Raw genomic sequence first — 27,714 nt, forward strand, 5'->3', positions numbered from 1 at the left:
ATTGAGAATAATGGTCTTGTTTTAGATGAAATAAACTTTTAAAGTCCAATACACGTTTTTTTATGAGAAAATCCAAGCCTTCGGATGTTCTTAGTTATTAGAGTTTTAAGCCTAAAAATGTTCTTGAAATGTTCTTAATTTCACTATTTTGTCTTCGTACCATTTCTTAAGAAATTGGGTGGAGTCCATAAAGCTTTGAAATATTCTCAACTTGTTCTTGATATTTTGGCCATCGAAGACTTTTGTTCTTATATAGTTTGTTTAATCCATTCTTTCTAAAATAGAGTATGACCTAGCTTTCGTTGTTTAAAAATATTGCATCTTAAGAGCGTTTTAAAATTTTGTTTGTTTCTTCTTTGAGGATATGTTGCAAATTTGGAGAGAAAAAAAATTACCCCCCCCCCTCTCAATAGGGTGCGAAAAAAGGAAAAAAAAAACTTAATTTAATTTAAATATGAAGAAATTGATGTTTCCATTTAATATAAAGAAACCTTTTTTTTACTAATAAATGCAAATAAAATAAATTGCCTTTTTTGCTATATACACTTTTTCTTTTAATCTACGGTATTCATAACGCCATCTTTTCATACCAAAAACCAACCTGACCCAGCTGGCAACCAACGTTTATCTAATGTTCACAACGTCCATATAACGTTAGATGAACGTCGAAACAACGTTGTGTGCCTACTGGGAAAATTCATTGTTTATATCATTTTTCCAAGCTCGCGACAAGTTTATTTCGACAAAACCTTGCAAAAGAATTGCGTAAAAAAGGACTGGAAGCTAGTATAAAAGGGATCAAACATCCGGTTCAAACTTTTAAAACGTTTCACGCCTTGAAATATTGAGAATGTTTTTCTGTTGAAAGATGACGTCATGAATATCATGAAATATAATAATGACAAATTCATAATAGTAATAAGTAATAATGAAAACAAAGGAATACAAAAGTTTTAAAACTAATTACGTTATAAATTTGTAAAGAATTGGTAATATTTTGTAATTAATGTGTATAGTGTTCTTTTTTCGAATGTTTATATGCTTTTTCTCACGTTATTGAAATCTGATTGGTTCATTATCTTAAAGACTGTGTTCTGATTGGAAGAGAGACAACAATAAAAACATTCGAATTACAAATACTGTTCTTTTTTCGAATGTTTTTATGCTTTTTCTCACTTTACTGAAATCTGATTGGTTCATTATTTTAAAGACTGTGTTAAGTTCTGATTGGTAGAGAGATAACAATAAAAACATTCGAATTACAAATCGAACAATTATAAATGATTGTTACTAATTTATAAACTTAAGAAACAAGTTTTCAATTTGAAAAATCAAATTATAGTAATTTTAAAATCAACTGTTTTTTTCCTAAACTAAACTAAAACCTATGTATAATTTTCTTATAACATAATATAACAATAGAATAGATTGAAGAAAATATATTCTTTCGTGTACAATAGTACTGAATGAAAATCAGAATTAAAAGCTCTTGATTGAATACACCAAAACCCTGTTTTTGCATCATAAAGAATAATTAAGTGTAAAAAAAAAAACAATAAAAAAACAAATGACAATAGCAATAACAATAATATAGGATAAGATATCTACAACTAATTAATACAAAGTGTTATTATAGTACATTATTAGGAGAAACAAATAACAACATCTGAAACCAACAAAATAAACTTTTTAAACTTTTAATTTGACCTAAAACTTTTTACCTAAGAATTTTAAAAAATGTAAACAATTTTATAGGGCGTGATTTATGTGATTGTTGTACTTCTGATTTAGTACAGACAAATTTAGGGAATTTTGAAAATTTTGAGAATTTAGGGAATTTTCAAAAAGGTATGTCCTCGTATTTTGAGGTTTTCAAACGTACGTGTTTTATGATTTTGAAATATTGCAGATTGCCACTTAAGATACATTCACGTCATTGCGTTAAAAAGAAGTGTTTTGGCATTGATTCCATGTAATTTTGATTAACTTCACATTAAAAACAATATGCTTACGTCTTTTCATGAAGTGGAACCTCTCAAAATAAATATTTTGAAAAGATTGTTTATCTTGGCTTGTTCCCTTTGACAATGAAGTCTCTCTTGTTATTCATGCCAAAGAAAAATAACACAGATTTGGCAAGTTGGATTCATGTAGTAACGAAAGAGAAACCTCAAATTTGTTCAAGGTTTTAGGGTTTCAGTTGATTGCACGTTTTCTGGACTACAAGAACATAAGACTTCAATGACAAAATATTTTAAGGCTTCGCTGACTCGAAAACACAAGAGTTCTTGGGAAGATGGACAAAAAAGTCACAAAATAGTGAAAATAAGAAAATGTTAAGAACATTTTAAGGCTTAAAACCCAACAAGTTAAGAACATCCGAAGGTTTAAAATCTTTTAGATGTTCTTATAAAAAAAGGTGTAATAAGGAAAATACTGTAAAAAAGATATATGTAATAAAATGTACAGAGAAATTAATATACTTTAATAACGATAGCAAAAAATAATAATTAAGGTATTAAATAAAACATAATTAAACAACAGAACCAAAACATAAAATTTTTAGATTAACATAAAAATTTAAAATTCTAGGATAAAAAACATATTTCTTGAATTTTTAATATTTACATGACTTAACAAAAATAATATATAACTGCAATAACAAAAACTTTTTATTTTAAACTATATAAAGAAAAGGATTTAAAAATCTATGTATCTATGTTACAGACTCGATGCCTAATGCTCGACATACTGCTCGAATTATAATCATTCAATTTCCTATCTACTTTAATTCATTAGATAGAAAACATTGCCAATCAGGGGGGGGGCACGCAGTTACTACAAGACATGATGTGTAGTAAGTGCTTTTTCAACACTTTTTTTCAGGACCACCACCCTTTGCAGTTACTACACCTTGGTAGTAACTGTTTTCAGAAAAGATTTCCAGGTACCACCCCTGTTTTTGAGTGATATCATCAAAAACATGCTCGAAATTACCCTAAATTGCGATTATTTTTCAACCTAAAGCCATTTTTGTGCTAGATTTTCTTTTAATTTACTTGGTTAACAGCTGTTGAGAACATTTTAATGATAATTAGGGAAAGCATAATTTCAAAGTTGGGTCTGAGAAAAATTTCAAATTTTTTTTGTCCATTTATAACAAAAATATTTTTTTTAACAAATAATTTTTTCACAAAAAAAAATCATTTTTTGTGAAAAATTTTGAAAGTTCTTTAAAAAGAATTAAAATATAAGCACTTACTACACCAAAAGTGCTAGTTTTAGTGTTTGGTACCACCCCCAAACAGCAGTTACTACACTGTGTAGTAACTGTTTTCATAACTTCTGAATACAGTACCACCACGGTAGTAAGTGTCATACTGTCTTGTAGTAACTGCGTGCCCCCCCCCCCCTGTGCCAATCAAAATCAACCGTATATTGCAATCACCCAATTTTTCGTTTTTCAGCATCACACATCGCATGGTTAAGTTGCGTGTTCTATTAGTAGAGTTGTAGTACTTTTTGCCCGCATGTTACTAACGATTCACGCACAATGCCCACATTTGATGTACATCGGATTATTGTATTTGAATTGATGATGTGTTTTGGGTAGCTTGTGAGTTAGGTGTCATTGCAGTCATCGAATACCTATTTTCTAAAAGAAAGCAATGAAAAATTGCAAAAAAAGAATGAAAAATTGCAATCATAAAGAAATCTAATATATCCTTGACCCTTTTTTTTCAAGGCATAAATAGTGGTGAAACAAATTCAAAACTTATCCGAATTCTAATTCAAAGACTAACAGTTCAAAAATGTATCACATATAAATAAAACAATTCAATAATTTTGATTAATAGGTTTAGGACAAGACTTTCAAGATTAGAGTTTTCAAGGAACTCCGCAAACTTCCAGAGTATCATATTTTCCTATCTCAAAGACTTGATAGGATCCTTGAAAAGCGAAATCAATTTTATTAATGAAAACCTGAACACAATCACCCGCGGGGGGGGGGTACTACCCTTGTCGACTGACGGGGGTGCTCCGCTGAGGTTCGAAAAATGGACCCTACGTGGGACTCGAAATTTGCGAAAAAAGTGACCCTGAATGGGACTGAAATTCCAAAATTTTCTTAAATTTTCTACTTTTTCCCCAAATTTTCCAAAAATAGGCACCCTACGAGGGACTGATTTTTCTATCTTGGTGTTTTAGTGACCCTACCTGGGACTCGTGGATGTTAAAAAAGGTACCCTGACCAGCGGAGCATCCCCGTAACCCAGCTTGCCCTAGTACCCCCCCGGGCACACTCAGCTAAGAAACCAAAATTTTCAAATCATACCTTCCAGTGTATTATTATTGTTATTCTGTTGTGCAACTGCGAATAAATTACTGATTGATGGATAACCATTATTCTCAACATAATTTTGTTGTTGTTGGTGTTGTTGTTGGACGTTATTTTGTTGAACATTTTGTTGTTGGTTTTGTTCTTCATCGGATATTGTTGAAGACATGTTTGACATGTCAATTGAACCTTTTGAAAAAGAAAGAAAGATGTTATAATTTGTAGCCATTTGAAGAAAAAAGAAAGAGATTGTCCACATACCTTGTTTATTAAGCATGACACTTTATAACAATGATTCTATTGTTTAAGAACAATATAATTTTATATTGCACTTGTTTTAGGAAAAAAGAGATAGTTTCTTATTGTAAGGACTTAATTATTATCCAATAACAATAAAGATTTTGTCCCTAAGGCATTAAACTGTTTAAGACAAAGCACAGTTTAGTTTTTGAAAAAAGGTCATTTCTACAATTACAACATTAGTAGGTTTTGAGCTAACTGGCATTTTTTTTCAAATATTCTTGATTCATACCTTGAGTACTGATGACTGATTGTTGTTGTTGAATAGTTGGAGGTCCGTTACTTGGCGTTGTTGCAGTGTCTAAATAATCAAGATAGTAAATGATTTGTCAAAATACTTGGTAGATATTGATTAAAATTGCAGAAGCTGTCTCGTTCTAATATGATCTTCAAGGGTCAAAGAGCTTTCTTTGAATCAGAGAAAAATCCTAATTACAGAGAGTATCGTTTTACAGCTACCCAGCTAAGTGGAACAATGTGTTAGTTTGGAATTAGAGGATGGTTTGAATTAAAGAGTACTGGCTGTATCCAAGCTCGTTCACTACGTATTATCAGCTTTTTGATGTTTACTGATAGCGCTAGATGATTCTCTTGCGTCAATCAGTAAGCCTGGGATACACGGGGACGAAGTTGGGCTTTATCTACATTCTACATTCTCTTACCTTCTGACATCTGTGGTGTGTATTGGCATGACATAGATGCTGTGGATATTTGTGAGCCACAAGAACTGTTGAAATCCATCACTCGTGTATCTGATCCATAATTATTATACATGCTCTGCCTCTGTAAAAATAAGTAGAATAAAATTAGGTAACCTTTTTTTAAGGCAATACACTAACAACCTTTGGCGGCGCGGTCCGCTTTTCAGGGGTTTGTATCTTTAAAAATAACAATGCAACGACTTCAAGCATTTTGACGTCATTCTCACCTGATAAACTCAAGCTCAGTCTCCTAACGCCTTAAAGTTTGATAGTTGTATTGGATAGTAATAGTCAATACGTGGTGAATTTAAATTTATCAGCCTATTGTGAAATGATATGGTTTAATGTCTTAAACTGTTGGTCTTTTCCTCAGCATATGCTTTTGAGCAACGCATAAGTCTTGGAAGATATTATTTACCTGGTATGAAGCGTACGAGGGAATAGATGCTTCATTCTTGATTAGAGAAGAACTCCTTAAAGTACCATCTGGTGATCCCATTTGACCATAACTTGAAGCACCATAAGAGGTCGTTGATGGAACTCCATTTTCCATACCTTTTGAAAGAATAAAGGGATGTTAAAGCAACGAGAATATGGAATACTGCACAAGTGTGCCTGAGTGTTGAATATAAATGAAAGAAGGTTTAGGCAGACCCTCAGATGAGTTCATCTATATTTAAACCAAGTACATTAATTTTCACCATTACATATTCAGCTCGCTTTTATTTAACCCACACGCTGTCGTTTTATCAACTATTTCACAGTGAAAAGAATTATCTTGATTATTGCTTTTAGGATTTTAAATTTTGACCTCCTACTCGCTCTCATTTAATTTATACCATGTTTTTGTAATACCCCTTTGGAAAATTTCACGGTGAAAGAAATTACCTTGATTATTGCTTCCATATAGGTTCATTTGTTCCATTTTTTCGAAGGGTAATGTATTGGCACGTTGCTTACTTGGTATAATGGAAGGTCCGTAGTTGACTACTGATTGACTTCGTGTGAAAGGTTGAGTGTATGAGCTGCTTTGGTATTGGTAGATTTCATCATTGGTGTATTGTAGGCGTCCTATATGTGATAACAGGTTATTTAAATGTAAATTTCGAACGGAGGATCGAGACAAAAATACCATTAGATGCTAGAAATCTCCATCAGGTTATTTAAATGGATAGTGTTGAGATATTTTACGAGGATAGTCCAGTTACTGGCACACAACGTTGTTTTAACGATCAAGTAACGTTATTTCGACGTTATGAATGTCACATGGACGTTGTTTTGACGTTGTGTGCCGTCTGGGACAGCCCAGTTACTGGCAGTCATTGCAAATGTGATCACGTTGTGGCCCACGCCCACTCAGCTTTGCTATATAAATTGAGAAAACAAAATGGCAAGGAGCGGGGATTCAAACCGGTTTTCCATGCTTTCTGATAATAGCACCTTGGACCACTCGATCACTGCTCCTTGATGAGCACTTCGACTCTAATGTTTTGAATATTATTCAATGTATTGCACGATGTTAGTTTATTCTTACAGTATAGTAAATTAAAAAGCTTTCGTACCGTAGCTTGACCTGTAGGGTACCGACGAGGACGAATTAACTGCCGTAAATGAGGATTGCATATCCGAAACTGCACCATAACTCTGTGAAAACTGCGTCGAAGTTGATGGCGGTAGATTTGATGACGAGCTAGTGTTATTGATACCATTTGACGGTGGATAGTTTGGGTGTAGTGCTGCTGAAAGCTGGGTACTGTTACAACTGCTGTTTAGGAGAGATGACGTTGTCGGCGAGTTCGGGTAGCATGCCCTCAGCTTAGTCGGTGTACCCACTCCTTAAGTAAAAATATTTCTTGATATCATAATTTGAACTTGACTGGAGAATTCAAAGAGTGTTCGTGAAGTCTTATATAAAGCTGTCAAATCAGAATTTCAGTATTGTATTAGGTTCTTGTTAAAAGAGGCTATTCCAGAAAACAATTGCACCCCTTATCATTTTTTGGACTACTCTAGATTTTCAACCTCATTTTACCACCCTAGATTTTCAACCACATTTTACTGACCACCCTAGATTTTTACACTCGAAAAACCAAACCCCTTTATTTTTTTTATTTTCCATACCACAGTAGCCCAATAGAACCACATGTTTCTTATAAAGTTTAGTCTTATAATAAATCTCTGAATAGATATTCACCTGAGTCATTATCGCTGTGCCATGTCGATTCATCGATTGATTCATCTTTAGCTGTCCGGTAATAAGACGGAAAATACGGATGTGTCCGGGCTTTAATAGGTACCGGACGACTTGCCAAGGCTACTTGGACATCACTGTATGAACCATAAGGTGAATTGGATTGTGGACTTTCAAGTTGCTTGGATATTTGACGGTATAATATGGATTCTGAAAAATGATGGATAAAAAAATTGTTGTTTATTGTCTCCCTGGGGGTTCCTTCTTTTTTGTTGTAAAGTATTTTTTGGAGAAAACTATCTTAAGTAGGCAAGGGTGAAAAATAAACGAATTTTTGTATCAGATTTGTCTTGATATCTGGAAAGTAATTAATTTAGTCATATGTTAGGATCAACCTCATCATATTTCTAAGTACGTTATTATTAATCAAAGGCGTCATAACATGGAAAGTTTCTCTTCCGTTTTCCATTTTTTCAGATTCACAATGAAAAAAATTTCCAGTCAAATGAGTTCGTCACGAAATGACAATTGAATTGAGTGGATTTTCAAAATGATATTTTCCGCTAATCCTCTCAAAAGCCACACATTTTGTGGGTGTGTGTGTATGTGATGGCTTTATTCCGCTTGCAATTAACGAGTAGGATTTAAGTTTCCGGACAGGAAACATGATACAACAATTAACATCAATAAACAACAATGTTTCTTTCCAACAAGGGAAAATATGTTGATTTATTTATCCTGTGAGCAAGGTTTTTCAGAATAATGGAAGATGCCTACGAACTAATATCTGAATATTCCAAATACCGCCTTTCTAGATTAGTTATACCTTTCCTTTCAAGGTTTCCAACCTTTATCGCGTAATTTTGAACTACAGTTGCCTCTCTCTAATTCGATCAACAAGACTAAAGATTCGAATTCGAATTATAGAGAGAAATACTTATTTTTGAACGTTCGTATAACGTTTTAGGAACGTTTTTTTCACATTTCTTATGACATTTTGGTTGCAGCTTGAGTCTGTTCTTCCTCTCATCCGTGAATTTGCATCGGTCTTCTTAATTGCGATATTACGCAACGTAACAAACACGAGGTCGCTTAAGTATCCTTTATGATTGACCAATAAAATCGATTTGAGGTTTAGAAATAGTTAGAAAACAGGGAAAAAACGTGTTTAAAAATACCTTACATACCTAATATTTGTAATTTGAAAATGTTAAGTAGTCAGGCGCTTCCCTTTGATTTGTGGTGATTTTTTTTCAGTTTATTTTTAGCAATTCCTTTAAATTTTAATTTCATTGCAATTAAGAGAAACTCTGATGTTGCGCTATTAAGTTTTGTATGTTAAAATCGGTAGCACGCTTAATCAAAACAGTCAAGCCTTTTCGACTGTCTTTTGTCCGAAATTCTCGATCTGTTATCCTCATCGACGATTGCTGACAAAAGTATTTGTAGACCAGTAAAACTTTCATTACAATTTCATTTCGATGTACATTTTATTAAATCTTCACTTTAATTGGAGTAGGTTGTATTAAGCAAATTGATTTCCCAATTAATTCCTTATCAAATATAAACAATTAAAAGTGTACGTGCCTCCTCGTTTTTTTTTGGATGATTAAGAAAAAAATGAAATTGATCACGATTTGTTTGCAGATCCTTAAACAAACATTTTTGTGTACAAATATAGATTTTCTTTCTTACTTTCAGGTCATAAAGTTCCGCCGTCATAGTTTGGGTAAAGGTATTTTGAAGGCGTTTTACTTTTTCATTTCGGTATAGAATATTATTATGCATTTATAGCGTTGAGGACAAAAATCGTCGCACATGCTGGGTTCTGGAATTTAGTAATGTAATTAATCTGAATATAAGTTCTGAATATAGAACATGGGTTAGGATTAGTTCCATTAAAGCCGGTCATTTTGTTAAAGGCTAAAGCTAAAGGGAAAAATTCCCTGTCTTGCGATTGACGTCAATGCTAAGCTTTGTGCTAAGTGATACCTTAACTACAACGCGATTACCACAATCGGAAAACTAGATTCCATTAAAATAATAAAACAAACAAAAATCTAAGACTCCTTAATTCTTAAGAAAGCACATAGATTATTAAACTGAAAATTACACATTTTGCTTTTCTTTCTCTACTGCTGCAAAATAAGGCATTCCATCGGAGATTAATATATGTATTAATAACCCGTGCTAGTGGGTTAGAGCTCTTTAGCATTGCATATTCCATTTATCTTAAAAGTTAATCGAATATGAAAATAAAACGGGATGTCTTATAGCTGTGAGATTAATCCGTTGAAAGTCGGAATCAAATTATTAATATTTTTTACATTGATAAATAGAAAAATAGATTTCTGGATCCTTTTTTCCGTGCCTAGGTTATTTGAAGTTAGAGTCTAAATGACATGAAAAAAACTGTCTTAAATCTTTAAATTGTCTAATCTAGGTTTTCCTAGACAGTGACAAAATTGCTATTACATACCCGTTCTATTTCATTCATTCTACTCAACCCTGCTGTGAGAATAGATCCTATTTTGGTTTTTTGTGTTTCTTATTTTGATATTTATTACTGTTTTTTTCTTTCAAATTATTGCTTTTCTTGGAGCGAATGAATGAAAGACTAAATCATTCATTTAGCAAGTAAAAATCTTCAATGATAAATAGCAATAAATCTATATATTGAAATGTAATTGATCATTGTAAACAATTTCAACTAAAAATCAATGGGAATTGTTATTTTCACACAATTAAACTTTAATATAAAGAAATGTTAAAAGTTATCATGAAAGCTTAAACTTTTAAATCAAAATTAAAGATTCTTTTTTTTTTAATTATCAATTTTTAATTGAATGGACTCATTATCTAGCCTAATTATTGACGCGTAACATACCAACAAAACCTATTAGTATTTATCTTTAGCATCTTTCTTGTGACCGTTTAAAAAGTTAATAAACATCCCACTCACGAAATATGTTTTCAAATCTTAAAATAGAACCTTTGTTTTGATTTGCAGAATTGGAAGAAAATATGACGTGAAATGTGAATTTTTTGGAATTTTTAAAATGTCAAGATTCTAATACAATAGGTTAAAATTATCTATGCTTTTAACTTTGTTTTGATTATCCCCGCCTTACTGTTGCCTCGTGATTTTTAGACAGGTTAGCTTTTTTGGAGAGTCCGCTTTTTGGTTAGTGTCCGTTAATTGACAACGATGATGCAGATGAAGTCCTTCATAACAACATACTAAACCACTCAGAAACCGAAAACCCCCGCATATAATGTGGAAACTACAATTTAATTATAATTCTATCAACGAAACTTTCAGCATTTCCACAAACTTAAAGATGATTGATAATAACTTTCGGTATTCCCCTTTAATTGAAATGAATAAAGTATTTGGAGAAAATTTAATGACTTTTTGACGTCAGAACGAAACCAAGGACGTAACATGTAAGTACCTACCGCCTGACAGCCCCTCTTAAAGAGAATTACACTTTCCCCTGTCAACTGAATACTAAGAATTGATGCAATTTTCCACACTTGAACTAACTTTTCGATGGGTGAATCAAAGGTATTTGAAGGTTGAATTAAAGTACGAAAACGATAAGTAAATCAGTCAGTTTTTAAGTCTTGCTACTTCTTCACTATCTTCTTGTTTAAAGGTAGCGATATGGAACATTTAAACGCACACAAGAAGTCTAAAGGCTTTTAATTATCTGATCTAGTTTTGTTCTTATAACAACCTTAACTAATTAATGTACCCCGCATTCACGTGTGTTAAGCATTATTCATTTCCGATACAAATTAGTAGGATCAGTAGTCGTTAAGACCGTTCGATCTTGTTTTAATGATTAATTAACTATCTTTATATGAAACATTGACGGCATTTTAGTTGAAGGAGGGTGGTATATTTTAGGGGTACCATGGGTAATCAGAACTTCATAAATATAAATCTTCTCAATCTTCCATGAAAAATTGACGGCATTTTAGTTGAAGGAGGGTGGTATATTTTAGGGGTACCATGGGTAATCAGAACTTCATAAATATAAATCTTCTCAATCTTCCATGAAAAATTGACGGCATTTTAGTTGAAGTAGGGTGGCATATTTTAGGGGTACCATGGGTAATCAGAACTTCATAAATATAAATCTTGTCAATCTCGTCCTAATGGCTTTAATCAAAGTGGTCCGTGTTAAAAATTGACGCATCAATTACAATAGGTAGAGGTGCCCTTACTTAGCCACGGGAATTATATCTTACCTTCTCTAGTAGCTACCAAGTAAAAATTGGTGAAATATTTTGAATATTATAGGTACTGTTATACTTTTATTAGGTTGCCTTATCTTGTCAACCCAGCTCGTGCACAACGTTGTTTCAACGTTCATCCGACCTTGACGTTGTGAACATTAGATAAACGTTAAACCAACGTTGCGTGTCTATATACTTTAAGGAGGAATGACTATATAAAAAGTTTCTAATTTTAGAAAAACTAAAGGGTCTTTTTCTGTCATTTTTTGGGTTTATTTGTTATTGTTTACGTGTATTTGGGTCGCCATATTTTCCTTTCTAAATGTTAGTTTCACTTGATGATAACACAACCACAAAGTCGTAATGACTCATCATGATACTTAGAAAACATGACCTCTCTTTCCGGTTACTTCAGGAGAAGAAAGAACAATTTCAACTTTTGTAGTGAGTAACTTACAAAAACCGAGATTTTTTCGCCCCGTTTCTTATAGATGTTACTGCGTAGAGAAAAGACTTTCAAAAAGAAACTTAAACCTTTGTAGAGAGTCGCTCACCAAAACTGGAATTTTTTGTCCCTTCTCGATAAGTGGTTACTGCGTAGAAAAAGCCGTTGCATTTAGTATAGGCTACATTTTTTGTCACTAAGTTAAGCACGAAACACACAAGGGTCTATCCCCTCCGAATAAAGGAATGTACTATTACGATACAAAAATCACAGAGACCAAAGACCTGTTTCAAGTTGTTTTTCTAATATTGACCAATTTAAATTCATTGACTTCCTTTCTGATAATACTTTAATTAATACCCAATATATCAAAGTCAATCCAACACTATCGCATTTACTTTCTTAATCACATTCTAAAAGATTAATTTTCAAGAAAAAGATCCCCCGTTGTTACCCTTGGAATTAATTTTTTTTAGTGTACAAACATCTATTTGCCACTCCCAAAGCAGAGCTGATCTGATTGGTTATAATGTTAGACTACTTACTCTATCTAACCGTCGATTCTCTCTCTAACCCTATTGTCTAGAAACGGCAGCTCCTAAATTAAAGGTTATTAATTTGATGAAACTTATAAATCAAGGCGTGACGTATCACTTGACCCATTCCCCTTTCAAATTAACATAAACAAGCTGAAATCTCACGCTGCGTTAGGGATAATCTATATGTTTTCCTTCATTTTTAAAGAATTCCCTCGACGGATTGCCTGATGGTGTGATGCGGGTTTTGTATGGTTTCCGTTCTTGCGTGATACACGCTTTTTTTTTTATAAGAATGGTGTATTTTCATTCCATCATGGATATTCTTAACTTTTTGGCGAAAATCATCCAAAAATATTCTTACGGTATTCTTAGGTTAAGATCGAAATTGGCAATCTACAGGTTAAAATGCTTTAAAAATGGCATTTTTAGGTTCAGTTGCTAAATTCCATGATGGTGATATTCTTACAATATTCTTAATTTTTTGGCCATTTTCATCATGGACATTCTTATAAAGTGTATTCTTATATAAAAAAAAGCGTGTAACGTGATGGTGTGACTTCGAAAAAACATTAGGGTGTCGTGGTGGGATTTTGATGTGACTATATCTAAGGTGATTTTAGCGATTTTTATTGGTTGTGAGATGAACTGATTGTCGGCAATTTAAGCAATAGTTATAAAAACATGAATCATTTTAAAACCGATTGACTTTCAATCTGTTCTTATTTCAAATTGTTACGAGAAAAAAAAACATTAGTTTTTATCAAAATTAGGTCATCACTTGTCAAAAAGGAGACTTAAATGGATTAAAATCAGTTGAAAAGGAAGAAGTTATTTGATATTTCCTTTTACTTTTTTTCACCATATAATTTACTGGTTTATATTGAATTTCAAAGGAAAATTTTAAATCAAATGTATCAGTGAAAGTAGAAATAAATTAACAAGTGCTTTTTTCCTTTATTTATCAGCAAAAAAATCTTTGAGATTCTAAAGATCCCAGTATACATGCAAGGTAAAATCTCCGAGACAGATCTAGTCCTCAAAAGTTATTTATAGCTTGCAATTGAGTATATTACTATAGTTTGTCTTTTTGTAAAAAAATGTGTGTTTAGGCGATTAAAAATTGGCATGGTTGTATTGACGTCAATCACAAACTACTGGTCAATAGGAATCCTTTTTGTAAAAAAAGCGCCTTCTAATCATGAAACTGAAAGTGGAATCATGTGCTCGTTACTATAGTAATAAAACAAATCCAGCTCAATCCAATATGACTTAGCAGGTTTATAATGCTGCTAAGATTTCAGCTATTGATTTGAGTATTTAGATATTTTGAATCTCGGCTAGGTTTGAATGTAGCTGGTAGTTAAAAAATGATTTTTAAGACCTCCCCACTATATGTAAAAAGACATTGACCTTACAGTAGCAAAGAGAATGACACCAAATTAGAGGCATGGGCATATGGAAAAATCCTATTATGGCGTAGTTATACTGGCAAAGGAACAAGAATTCATACCTCTGGAATATCTTTCTAGTTCTTTACGCTCAAACACGCCAGTTGTTAATATATTGGGTTGTTCTCCAACGACTTCTATAAGAAAAATAAAAAGAAAAATGTTGAAAAAGTGGTCAGAAAGAAGCAAAACTTTCTTTGTTCCACAAAGCCTTTAAGTAACAAAAACCCTAGAGATGAGATATGGCATGGGTAAAACAAACTTTTACAAACTCGCACAGCACAATAAACATAACAGGTGTTTGAAGGCTGAGCGGATGATAAGTAATTGATAAGCACGTGAATTCCAGTGCGATTAAGGGTTCATTAAGGAAATCCTTTTTTACCCTTCAAATCTTACTCAAGATGAACATCATTTAAAAGTTAAGGAATTGAGCTCAAAAGGAGGGTAGGCATTTCGGAAACTCGATTATTGCACTACTCATTTTTGTGCAACCTGCACAGCGAGATGCAAGATGGCTAAAGTAACGCAACCTTGGTAACTAAAATCTTGTATTTAGAGCCTTAATCAAGTCTTTCTAGACTTTATATTTCCTTTGCAGGTTAGTTATATGGTCAATTCCTTAAGAAGAACACTCATCCAAAAGCAATTAAATCAGCTTCTTTGGCCGGCAAAAGTAGTTTTATAGTCAATGGCAAAGACATGGCAAATTTAATTGAAATGTTACATTAAATTGACTGGTTTGACCTTTGGGAATTAACTATTGGAACACGTTCGGTGCTTGGAAAAAGCCTGTATTCCATTTTGTTCTTATATAAAAATAACACCGATTTAAAGGAGAATTAATATTATAAAAATGGGTGAATAGCCTTAATGACCCTATGACGTCAATGGATTAGGTATGGCATGTCAATAATTTCAATCACTTGCCTCTGCTTAATTAATGTTCTCTTTTTTAATTGATGCAGAATCCTAATTATAATGAGCCGTAATTGATTTTCGACCTCAAACATTGCAATTTCGAACATGTTTTACTGTAAATATCGATGAAAGACCTTGTATGATTCAGGATTTTTTCCTATACCAATTTGCCTTGAACTTAAGAAATTTTATCAACTTCATAATCTTCTGTACATTTTTATCATAGCTTAAGTTTATCTCATAGGACGGTTATCTTACTGGACATCGTATTAAGTACCCAGACTCTTTCTATAATTACACAAGTTTGTACCTATGCTAAAAGTTGCCAACAAATTCTTTGAAAATAACATGAAAAATTGGCACAAAATTCATATACAAACAATTAAATGAAATGAAAGTTATTTTATACATTTTACATTATTTCAACATATCATTGTTGACAATAGAGGATTATCTATAAGTTCACTGTCGCCTTTTTTGAGGGGGTCGCAGAGGCTCAAAAATTTTAGGGAAAATATCAAAAACTTTCAATTGTTAAGTGACTTCTTGCTTTGTAAAAGTAAGAGCATGGAGTTGATTTTGTTTGTCTTTTGACCTTAAAGTAAATAGTACTGTTGAGGGTCCGAGAGGGACGTGTTCTCTTTTGAGTCTCCAAGACAGTGCTACCATTTTGTTTATGTTAGGTCTAAAAAAGGGTCCCTAATGTTTACATTTAATGGGCTAATTTACGCAATAACCATTGTTTAAAAATGTTTAAGTTCTAACGAGAGGTTCTATTTTTATTGACTTCAAATTTGCAAGTGTAGAATTGTTTACATTAGGAGAGAGCTAGAGAGAGCAACTTTATATTGTTTATCAAGAGATTCTGAGAGAGTCAGCACTTATGTTTACACTTGAGAGTACTGGATGTTCTAAAATCAACAATATGGTATTTGATTCGGAACTTCACATTGAAAGATTTTTTGATATCATTTTTACTCTATAAGAACATGGATTCGATGTCCAAAATATTAAAAACAAGTTAAGAGTATCATTGTAAGGGTTTAAAAAACTTAATTTCTTAGCAGATTGCAAAAAATACTTATACAATACTTATATGGTGAAAGTAAGAACATTTTAATGCTGAAATTTCAAAAGGTTAAGAACATCCGAAGGCTTAAAAACTTTGGATTTTCTTAGGTGATTTTTGAGGAGTTAGTGCAAACATGCATTTTGTCAACTATTGTACAAATAAGCAACAAACAATTTTTGGTTCAAATTTCACAACAGAAAGTACTGAATCGAAAAAAGGATTCTCTTTGTTTTTGTTTTGGTTAAAATTGGTGTGTGAATCTCATTTTGTTTGTTATTTTTTTGAGTCTGTTATTGACGGAAAGTCCAAAAAAACAAGTCAACAAATTTTAAGCAAAAAAACAAAAACAACTCATTGTTTTCACAACGATTCCTATACATGTAACAAACTTTTAGCTTAATTAGTCAATTAGTCAAGCAACCTTTCAATTTTTTTTCTTGTTAAAAAATTTAAGCCCGAATTTTGCCTTCGAAAATTCCTATATCTTATACGTAAAAATTAGATTTTAGAAAAGAAATCTTCTCTGACAGAAATTTAAAAATTTGGTGAACACATCATTTTCCATTTAAAGGACTTGACTTTTCACACAAAAATAGCAACAATTCTTTTTACCAAATGCTCGAATATGAATGATGACGTCATATCATCACGTACCACAAGAAAGTTCTGACGGAGACATTGAAGAGGATGTTATTTTTACGGACTTGCTAAAAACAATAAGACGAGACACTTAATGTTTTTGTGCAAGTTTATTTTGTGAGATGTAGAAAAAAATGACAAGTGCCCCACCTTATTTTTGTGGCTTCATAGTTTATTTGATGCCATTGATTTTGATTTAAATTTACCTAAACTCGTCTTTACCCATAAGAATTATTCTTAATCATAAAGAGATATAGTGTCATATCTTGCGCTTTCGCCTTTAAATGGAGATTCTTGCTCTGCATAATGAGATTTTGAATTAAAAGGGAGTATATAATCTTGGTAACCTATTGGTAACTCTAGCCATTAGAATAATTGACATGTCCTGGGTATTCGAGTTAAATTCAAGAGTTTAAGACAATTACACTTATTAAGACAAATCAAAACTTTTTTTACGCAGTAATTGGTAGTTTTTAGGTAAGCAAATTATAAGTCTACTCCCATTTCTTGATAAAAATAACTCATTAAATTGAGTTCATTAGAATACATCAATTCCAAATGCGTTGTTTTCTTTCCCTGTACATGTTTTTTTAATAGGAATATCAAAACGTTTTTATAAGCCTTTGGATGGTCCTAACTTTCTGAATCTTAAGCCTGAAAATTTTCTTGACGCCTTTTTATTTTTAACATATTTTGTGAATATTTTTGTCGAATTTTCATAGGAAATTGGGTCTTCCAGATATTTTGGCTATCAAAGCCTTACGTTCTTATATAGTTTGCTCTTATAAAGAATAGTGCAGATGTTAAGAAATCGGCAATCGCGATAAATCAAATGTTTTGTCCCGGAAAAGATTTAATGGTGATTGCGTCATTAGGTACTCGACGGAATTTGTCATAAACTTTCTCTGTGAGTGTGACAAATATTCAGTATACTTTGCTGTTCTTTATATACACAGAAAATTTGTTACCGAATGTGAAAGCCATTTTTAACCAACGTCTTGCAATGTCTTGCAAAATCGAAAGGGCCGCCAAAATTCCAATTTCCTCATTATTAATCTTGATCTTCGATGCTACAAATAAAACCCTTTTTAATGCTGACACATGCAATTATCACCAGTTGCAGAAACGTAAACCAAGAAAATAAAATAGCACTTACCTCTTTGAGGTAAATAGTTTGATAAAAACAGGTCCAATTCTTTAGCGACTATACATATATGAGCTGGATTAACACATAATATTTTATGTTTACATCTTGGTATTTTTCCCAGTCTTTCTCCATCCGTGCTTTCTAATGGTGTAGCGTGGAATAAAATCATCATAACCAGATCCAGTCTAGAGGAGAGAGAAAATTAAGATGATAAGGAGCTAGTCTTTTTTATTTTAAGAAAAAGAGTTTTAAGATTGTTAGGGCGATTTTTGAGATATTCTTTCATCTGATTTCTGATTTATGTAAAAATCTAAATGCCATTGAGATGAATAAGCATTAGTTTTACCCCTTTGGTAATTCGTTTGCGTTGGATTCGATTGTTAAAGATGAAGGTAATAAACTGGTAAAAAATTAAATTAGCAACCAAATCTAACGGTAAAATCAAATGGAAAAATGAAAGTTTCGATAATTTTTTTTGGTTATAAATAAAATCAATTTCCGTAATCAATTACATAAAATTAATGAATATTGCTCAAAACTCGCTTCGAATCAATCAATCAAGCAGCAATGATCTATATTTATCTACCCCCTACTTAAAACATCTAAATTTTTAATCGATCGGGTGATATAATCTTTTGGCCCACGTGGAGCTTTTAAAAATTCCCGATAAATCTAAATTTGACATTCAAAAGCTATTCTACTTTCGTTGCAATGGTTCAGGTTATGTATTTAAGTGTCAATCCATTTTACTAAATGACCAAACGAAAGTGCAAAATGTCCTCTGTTATGTACTCCGTTTCTTGAAAACGAGGTAAACAATTGTTTCGTTTATATCGAGAAGCAAGTTTACGAGATATTACTCCAAAATCATTCTATCGAAATATGTATAGACTATTTTAGTGCAACCACAATTAACACACAATGATAATCAGCAAATGAGCAGTGTCTTACCTCCATACTTTATCAGCTTGTCTTAAACAATCAATCCTTCTCATTTTGCCTTTTTGATCTGCATTTGATATGACACATTCTGTATTGCTTGATTTCCCAGTGACTGCATTGATAAATTCCTCCCTAAAAGAATAGAAAATTAATGAAGTTTAATAATGCACCTTAAAAGCCTTTAAGAACGCTTTAACCTAAAAATTAATCTTTCTTTTACCAGAAATAAGACTTTGAAGAGTAAACAATTCAGAAGAACATTTTTATGTAATATATTTTCAATTGATTTTGTTATTTCCTTTGTGTTCTCTTTTTATGTAATTTAACTTAATAGAGACCATGACAGATTAGAATACAAAATTGAAATTCGATATACTTTTTGGAATAATTCTTCGGTCGTGTTAAAAGGTTAAAGATCATAAAATATATTAGAGATTGTGTAAAATAATGTGTCGAAATACAGTTTCGTCGTAGTTTCTTGTTGGTTCTGAAATTGTTTGCAAGAGTCAGGAGGTTGTAAAACGTAATTCTAAACACGAAAACATATCCTGACGAGTAGGAGTCTTTCATTTAAGTCCGGAAAACAAAGTTCAGGAATCCAAGAAAACTGTAATTACCTGGATAATGTCAAAACATGCTAATTCAGCAAATATTTAGTTCGGAAATCATGAAAATGCTAGAGCGAAGTCTATGCAAGGGATATTTTTTTTATAAATGATATTGATGCAACGGATGTCTTAGCTTGTCAATTTTTTAATGCTTGTTTAATGGAGTTGTTAGATCCGGCAATCATTGAAACCAAACGGAATTAATACCATGTTTTTGACAGGATAGATGATATGAATTAATGATAATATTCTCTGCATATTCAACTTACATTTTGCTTTTTGCAAACCTTGGACGAGTATTCGAAATACTTACAAGCCTCATTCGTCATTCTTGGAATTAATGATTCGACTTCGAAAATCTATTTTATGCCCCAGAAATGAGCAGAATATACTTTAATGGGATAAATTTCCACGGGAATTTAATTTCGCCGATGACCTCAAAATCCGCAAAATCGGCGAAATTCAATCCCCGTGAAAATTTACCTCATAAAGTATCGTTTTAAATTTCAAGGCTAAAACCATTGAAATCAATAAGATAGAGAAAGTCTCAGTCAGCATAAAACTCCATTTTCCACGAAGATCATTCTTCCATTGTGTTGGTTGTTAATCTACTTAATTGTTTCTCATTTTAAAATGATGTCAATCACTGATAATCACTCAATTTCCTCGTTCCACAGCAGTGTTTGTTACGTGACCTAAAATCTCAAATTTATTTAGACTTCATGCGGGAACCAAAATGTTCTTAACATGTTCTTATTTTCCCCACTTTTTATGTATTTTTGTCCATTTTCCTAAGAAATTACCTGTTTTCGAGTCCGCGAAGTCTTAAAATGTTTTTAACTTGTTCTTAACATTTTGGTCATCGAAGCCTTATGTTCTTATATAGTTTGTTCTTATTAAAAAAAATGTGTATCGCCTGTTTTCTATAGAAAACCTTTCAATATTTTTGAGGGTATTGTCTTGCTTTTAGGTCATTTGCTAATTATTTTCTTGGTTGATTTTGAAAGTTCGATGATGACTTCTGAAACCGTTCTCGGATGAAATACTCTTTATTGATATGGTCACGTTTTTATTGGAATCGATTTCGTTATTGACATTATTGATTCAATTGTCGTTGAAAGTTTTTCAGGAGGAAATCATGCAGACTTTTGGAAATTGAAAACAGTCCCATAATGCCATTTTGTTAGTTCTTCAGAACTCGACAAAAACTGCAATGTATTTAAAGTAAACACAGATTATGTTTTTGATATGTTTACATTTTTTTTGATATGAATATTTGTACTGTGTGTGGAAAATGTTGTTTTTATTTTGATTTGTTTTGATATTTGTGTGTTTTGTATCAATTACATACACAAATCGATGTATTGTACATGTCTGTGATTAAACAACATATATTATGTAGACTGAAGTAAAACTAGTGCTAGAATTGCTTATGAGTGGACTTTTCACTGAGACAATTTTACAACTAATGTAGTTTGCAATATCATGTATTTTCGCAAAAATTCTATATGGGGATGATCGATTCTGGAATAGATTTAAAACATGAAATCTGGATCAATCAAATTAAGTAATATTCTAAACATGTCCTATCGGAGTAAAAAACATCATAACAATGTATTAATTTAGAACTAAGGTCAATTGATGTTACATGCAATAATATTGATATGGTTAACAATGGATCCCTTTTGATGAATTAACTCAATCTTAATCCTAACTTGTTCTGGATTTGAAGCCAAAACAAAGCTTAAACTTTGAACGACTTAAGGACAATCGGATCTCGATTGTCTCGATGCCGTTTATTTTAACCTCAATAACTACACCGTTTAGAATTTTGTATTCCATTGGCTTGATATTTTTCAAAACTCGCACATGATTCCTTAAAAGCGAAATTTCGTAGATCTTTCAAGGGAAAATGGCCAACAGAATCGGGAAATTACCGGTAGAACTGAAAAAATTACCGGCAGAATCGTGAAAATCAGAGTAAATTACCTGCATTCTGGTTTGATATCTTTCCGTAATTTAGCTAATAGCCTTGAAGCCCATTTCTGTTTTTCTTCGTACGGTTGATTCTCTAATTCTTCTTTTGTTTGGCGTAAAAGTTCTGTGCTCATCCTGAATTCATGTTTCTTGTAAAATTTACGTTTCTTTGCTTGAAGGTTGAACCATGCGTATCCAAAGCTTTTCACATGTGGTAAGCATTGTTCAATGAAGGGATGAAAATCTTCCTGTAAATTAAAGAGAAGAATGGAATGTAAGTGAAACAATTGTTTTGTCTCATTCTTGAAATTTCAATTTCAAGATCGAAAAATATCAAGTAAAAATTGTTCGTAAATTACCAATTACCCCTCCCCACCGATACCCAATTAATACAGTTGTGGCATTTGATCAAGCCTTCCGAGTTTGAATATTCAATTTCAAAGGTCTTCAATTTGAATTTTATAAAAGAAAGTATGCGACCAAAGCTTAAGACCAAGGTTCCTAAGGATAATGGTATCTATGTGGAATTTCTGAAAAATTCAATATGTTCTCACAAGAATTCACACCGAAACAGATTTGTGGTTTTTCCGCTAATTTACAAAATAAAATCAACGTTCTCATCAAATTAAATGGAACTGACAATTTTTTTTTTGGTATTGTGTCATTATTGTGTTTTGCTAATTGATTGAAAACTCAGTAACTGCTTCTCTTAAACTGTTTTTAAACAGCGTATAATTGTTACCAGTAGTGGTATGTATGTTAACAATGATTTTTTTGTTGAGCTTAAAAAAAAATTTCGATTGGATCTAAATTTCATAGCTTTCATAACATTGCAATTGCAGAATTGTCGTAGTACACTTGGATATAATTTTCACAGCTTTCTAACATTACAATTGCAGAATTGTCGTAGTACACTTGGATATAATTTTCATAGCTTTCTAACATTACAATTGCAGAATTGTCGTAGTACACTTGGATCTAAATTTCATAGCTTTCTAACATTGCAATTGCAGAATTCTCGTAGTAAACTTGGATCTAATTTTCACAGCTTTCTAACATTGCAATTGCAGAATTGTCGTACTACACTTGGATATAATTTTCATAGCTTTCTAACATTACAATTGCAGAATTGTCGTAGTACACTTGGATCTAAATTTCATAGCTTTCTAACATTGCAATTACAGAATTGTCGTAGTACACTTGGATCTAATTTTCACAGCTTTCTAACATTGCAATTGCAGAATTGTCGTACTACACTTGGATATAATTTTCACAGCTTTCTAACATTGCAATTACAGAATTGTCGTAGTACACTTGGATATAATTTTTACAGCTTTCTAACATTGGAATTACAGAATTGTCGTAGTACACTTGGATATAATTTTCACAGCTTTCTAACATTGCAATTACAGAATTGTCGTAGTACACTTGGATCTAATTTTCATAGCTTTCTAACATTACAATTGCAGAATTGTCGTAGTACACTTGGATATAATTTTCATAGCTTTCTAACATTACAATTGCAGAATTGTCGTAGTACACTTGGATATAAATTTCATAGCTTTCTAACATTGCAATTACAGAATTGTCGTAGTACACTTGGATCTAATTTTCATAGCTTTCTAACATTGCAATTACAGAATTGTCGTAGTACACTTGGATATAATTTTCACAGCTTTCTAACATTGCAATTACAGAATTGTCGTAGTACACTTGGATCTAATTTTCATAGCTTTCTAACATTACAATTGCAGAATTGTCGTAGTACACTTGGATCTAAATTTCATAGCTTTCTAACATTACAATTGCAGAATTGTCGTAGTACACTTGGATATAAATTTCATAGCTTTCTAACATTGCAATTACAGAATTGTCGTAGTACACTTGGATCTAATTTTCATAGCTTTCTAACATTACAATTGCAGAATTGTCGTACTACACTTGGATATAATTTTCACAGCTTTCTAACATTGCAATTGCAGAATTGTCGTACTACACTTGGATATAATTTTCACAGCTTTCTAACATTGCAATTACAGAATTGTCGTAGTACACTTGGATATAATTTTCACAGCTTTCTAACATTGCAATTACAGAATTGTCGTAGTACACTTGGATATAATTTTCACAGCTTTCTAACATTGGAATTACAGAATTGTCGTAGTACACTTGGATATAATTTTCACAGCTTTCTAACATTGCAATTACAGAATTGTCGTAGTACACTTGGATCTAATTTTCATAGCTTTCTAACATTACAATTGCAGAATTGTCGTAGTACACTTGGATATAATTTTCACAGCTTTCTAACATTGCAATTACAGAATTGTCGTAGTACACTTGGATATAATTTTCACAGCTTTCTAACATTACAATTGCAGAATTCTCGTAGTAAACTTGGATATAATTTTTACAGCTTTCTAACATTGCAATTGCAGAATTGTCGTAGTAAACTATTGTAATTCATTAGCATTTTAAATCACCTTAAACTGAAGCCTAACCTGGCCCAACATTAATAAAATATCTCCTTAGCTAAGGCAACTATCAAAATAATAAAAAAACAGGAGGACTTCAGAGAAATAAGTATGTCTTTAGAAATAATTCAAAACACAATGCATCAAATTGTCCAATTTCCTGAGAAATCTCAGATATTCGTAAATTTATTTCATGTGATACCGAAATCGCATCTAGTCGTATTAACAAACCATAATTGAGGAAATCGTGGCCTAAATTAGAGGGAAAATTAGATCACTTTTATCTTCCTTGTATTAAAATTACTAAAGAAAAACAAAAACATTTCCATTTCTCATCTAATTCGTAAATCACATCTAAGCTCTTGCAATATCAAAAGAACTGCCCTTCATAATTTTGGAATTATAATCCTGGAAAAGCTTTCAGATTCACACTAATATTGACTCAATGACGATTAGATGTTTATTAGTTTGAAAAGAGAATGAAGTTTTGGAACTGAAACTTTCTTGGGCTGAAGACCCATCCAAGTAAGTGTTTTTTTCCTCTTACAATCTGATAGTCATACAACTGGAGGCTGTAGGAAAGGGTTTGTAGATGCCAATCGCAAATTTTGAGCTCGATTTTCCTTAAAATTCGATTCCAACAGCTACAATATTTGATGACTGATATGCTAGTCTCTACTTCGCTGCAAATAAAAAACAAACAACAAAATTTTTAATTCCAATTGCAATTGCCAAACAAAGTTATCAGTGCAAGTAACACATCCCAAATTGGTTATGTCTTTAAATGGTCCGAAAAGCTAAGTATATACTCTTATCCTTATGATTTTTTAGAGAATACCTAAGAAAACGTAATCATGCCATGATATATCACCAATCGCAGTTGCAAGTTTGCGATTGTTACCCAAAAAAGTTCCAATCGGACCAACAGAAATAAAGTTTCAATAAAATTACTCATCCTAAGAAACTCCAAAAAAGTAATATCAATTTGGCAAAAATAATGGTGCCTACCTCTCCCATAACTTGGCCTTGAAGTAACATCCTGTATGTTTCTGATATAATATAATGGACACAAACAAAAATAAATAATCTCTTTTAATGACAATCTCGTGCACGTTTGTCCAACACTAAAAAGTTAATGTTGTTTTTATTGCTTCGTATTTGCAAGCAATTTGTTTTTATATGAGAGTTAGATTCTAAACAAAACAATTTTAAGAGATTAATAATGGATTTATTGAATACCGTTTTATTGTTTTGTATTGTTTAGCTGAATGCACCAATCAGAGATGGTCATTTATTTTAAATCGTTTCTATTTAATGACTGACGTGCATTTCTTGAAGTCCTCTCTCTATCGAGTTGCCTCTATTCTCCCATCATAATTTATGCATTTTATATCTACTTGCATTTTAATGTATGCGCTTTTAAATGTTGGCGCCTAAATTGTTTGGCACTTCTCCTGGCACTGCTATACAATGTCAAACTTATCTTGCGTAGTATATGTAATTAAACGAACAAAATTCGCGTATGTAATTTTTGACATTTACACTGCTAGCGTAGGCATGATGCAAACTTGGGAGAAAGACACGTTTAACTACATAACATCCCTGTCTCACAGCCCCGGTGGAACCTTTTTTCTCACTGGGGATAAAAGTTCCTATTGAAATCCCAATGGAGATAGAAATTTCTTTGTTCCAAGATGAAAAAATTCAGTGGCAGGCTCTATTGAGTAAAGGCTCTCACAAAACTCAAATACTTCGACACTGACAATGACAAAAAAGATGTCAACTTATGGGCAAAATAATGGTACAAACTTGGGTATCTCGGTCTACAAAATGCACATGTTATTTTGGATACTATCAAATGAAAGTCATTTTTTCTCTCAAATAGGAAGTAAATGAAAACAGAGAATTTTTCAAATTCCAAAAATTCCTTTTCAAATTTAACGGCAGTAACTATTGATATAATTTGTATGCCAAAAATAAAGCCCTTGTGCACGTCATAGCAATAAAAGCTGAATTTGCTTCAAGTGAAATAATTAAGGCTTAAAGATGAATACTTTCAATGAACAATTTTATGCACCATGAGCATTTCTCGGTGCAGTTTCTTAGAAATTATGTTGCAAAATCAATTAAATGTTTTGCTTTATTGAAACACAGAATACAGTGCACAACAAACAATTAATATGAGCAAATTAAAGGAAATTATAAGTATCACTAAATATCCTTTGTTTTTTCGTGACATTTTGAACTTTAAGCTCCAACTACACCAATGATGATGTCCCTCACCTAGACAGGAGACTTTTAAAGAAAGTTTTGATCAGTGAAAGAATAACATGCTATTCATTTCGCTGTCAATATCAAAACGAAGAAATCATAGCATGGATCTTCAGGCTGACCCTAACCCCCGGGGATGGGTACTAGGGTTGGCGGATGAGGGGTATGTGTGGACGGGACCTCCGAAAACTGACCCTTAGAGAGACTGAGTTTTGCTGAAAAGGTGACCCTTAGAGAGACTTTTTTGAAAAATTGTCTTCGTTTTTTTGAAAAAAGGGGTACCCTTAGAGAGACTTTATTTACAATTTTTTCACTTGAAATAAAAAAAATTTCCTAAAATCCTGAATTTTCTGACCCTTGAAGAGACTTTGAAGGGTGAAAACCCGACCCCTACCGTCCGCACTTACCTAGCACCTATTTTTACCTAAGTATCCCTCCCTGTCCTAACCTGGATAGGGTCGAAGTATCACTTTCATTTTAATTGTAAAGAACGACCATAAAATACATAAATTTTGAATTCAACTACTAAACTGCTCGAACTGCTTGGGGATATAGCACAATAGAACCTTCAAAGGCTCATTGTTGTCATTAAGAATCAGGTTATATAGACGTTTTATAGACATTGGATTGAGATTTTTTTCTAGAAGATTGTTTGGTAATTTTCTTATGTATCAAAGTGCTATGGTAGTCAGTTTTTGGAATTGCAAATCCCTATGGATATTCACTAAAAACAGATTCCCTGGACATAACATTTTACTAGTCATGACCCTCTGGATTTTAGCTCCACAATCACAAAAACTCCTTTTCGAATAAAATATCCCGACTATTTCCCGACTATTTCCCGATTTCATTATATTGGATCTCGACCTTCCTTGATATTTGAAAATGTAGACTCCCTTGTCCTTTAATATCACACCTCATCAACATAAACCATATAGATGTTTCTCGAAAATCCCTTACTTTTTTTCAATTTCTATGTTGCATTGGGTGTTCCGTAGTAACGTTCTAATTGAGATATAGTCAAACAGCTTTTATTATCCAAAACAAAATGTTGCCAAAACGTCTACTGATGACATTCAAAAATGTAATTCAAACTTACTTTTTTTACGACAAACAACTTATATACTATCAAGCCAAGTCAATGTCTCTAATCTTTTTCAAATAATCTGGCATTATGTTTAATTCCTGTTTATATTGCCAAGAAAGTATCTTCTTAGTTTATTTGATCATTTTAAAACTTTTCGATTCCAGAATTCAATAATCGATTAAATAATCAATATTGATTGATCGGCAATAAATGGATGGCTAATAGATAATTGGCATACATGAAACGGTGTAAAATTCGATTCCCATTAAATTATCTAAGTTAATCAATTGATTATTAATTTCTTATGGATACAGTATTTTTTCGGAAATAGTTATCGATAAATTCGATTATCGATTAAATAATCAATA

At 32.2% G+C, this 27,714-nt stretch overlaps 1 protein-coding gene across 3 annotated transcripts; it reads right to left on the reverse strand.

Annotated features, from left to right (window-relative positions):
* Window positions 1-3,202: 3,202 nt before the first annotated feature.
* On the reverse strand, window positions 3,203-25,137 carry LOC136803477 (nuclear factor 1 B-type-like). 3 transcript variants are annotated; one of them, XM_067060218.1, is made up of 13 exons: window positions 24,997-25,137; window positions 21,527-21,762; window positions 18,939-19,061; window positions 17,997-18,172; window positions 14,271-14,345; window positions 7,535-7,741; window positions 6,903-7,172; window positions 6,229-6,411; window positions 5,759-5,895; window positions 5,302-5,422; window positions 4,872-4,940; window positions 4,337-4,528; window positions 3,203-3,655 (listed from the first exon to the last, which is right to left on the reverse strand). In XM_067060218.1, the coding sequence occupies exons 1-13, from the start codon at window positions 25,024-25,026 to the stop codon at window positions 3,579-3,581; spliced, it is 1,896 nt and encodes a 631-aa protein (XP_066916319.1). In that variant the 5' UTR covers window positions 25,027-25,137; the 3' UTR covers window positions 3,203-3,578. The 3 variants fall into 3 exon arrangements, with proteins under 3 accessions (XP_066916319.1, XP_066916320.1, XP_066916318.1); XM_067060219.1 differs by having other exon boundaries at window positions 6,301-6,411; window positions 6,903-7,175; XM_067060217.1 differs by having other exon boundaries at window positions 6,903-7,175.
* Between the last annotated feature and the right edge of the window lie 2,577 nt (window positions 25,138-27,714).

Source organism: Clytia hemisphaerica, unplaced genomic scaffold, assembly GCF_902728285.1.
Source record: "Clytia hemisphaerica strain Z4C2 unplaced genomic scaffold, Clytia hemisphaerica genome assembly, whole genome shotgun sequence".
Classification (NCBI taxonomy): domain Eukaryota; kingdom Metazoa; phylum Cnidaria; class Hydrozoa; order Leptothecata; family Clytiidae; genus Clytia; species Clytia hemisphaerica.

Excerpts from the sequence above, each read along its gene's own strand:
- LOC136803477 (XM_067060217.1), bottom strand. The coding sequence starts at position 25,026 with ATGTTACTTCAAGGCCAAGTTATGGGAGAG. Across the intron at positions 19,062-21,526 it reads GATATCAAACCAGAATGCAG|GGAGGAATTTATCAATGCAG; the intron begins GTAATTTACTCT and ends CTATTCTTTTAG. Across the intron at positions 18,173-18,938 it reads CAAGCTGATAAAGTATGGAG|ACTGGATCTGGTTATGATGA; the intron begins GTAAGACACTGC and ends TCTCTCCTCTAG.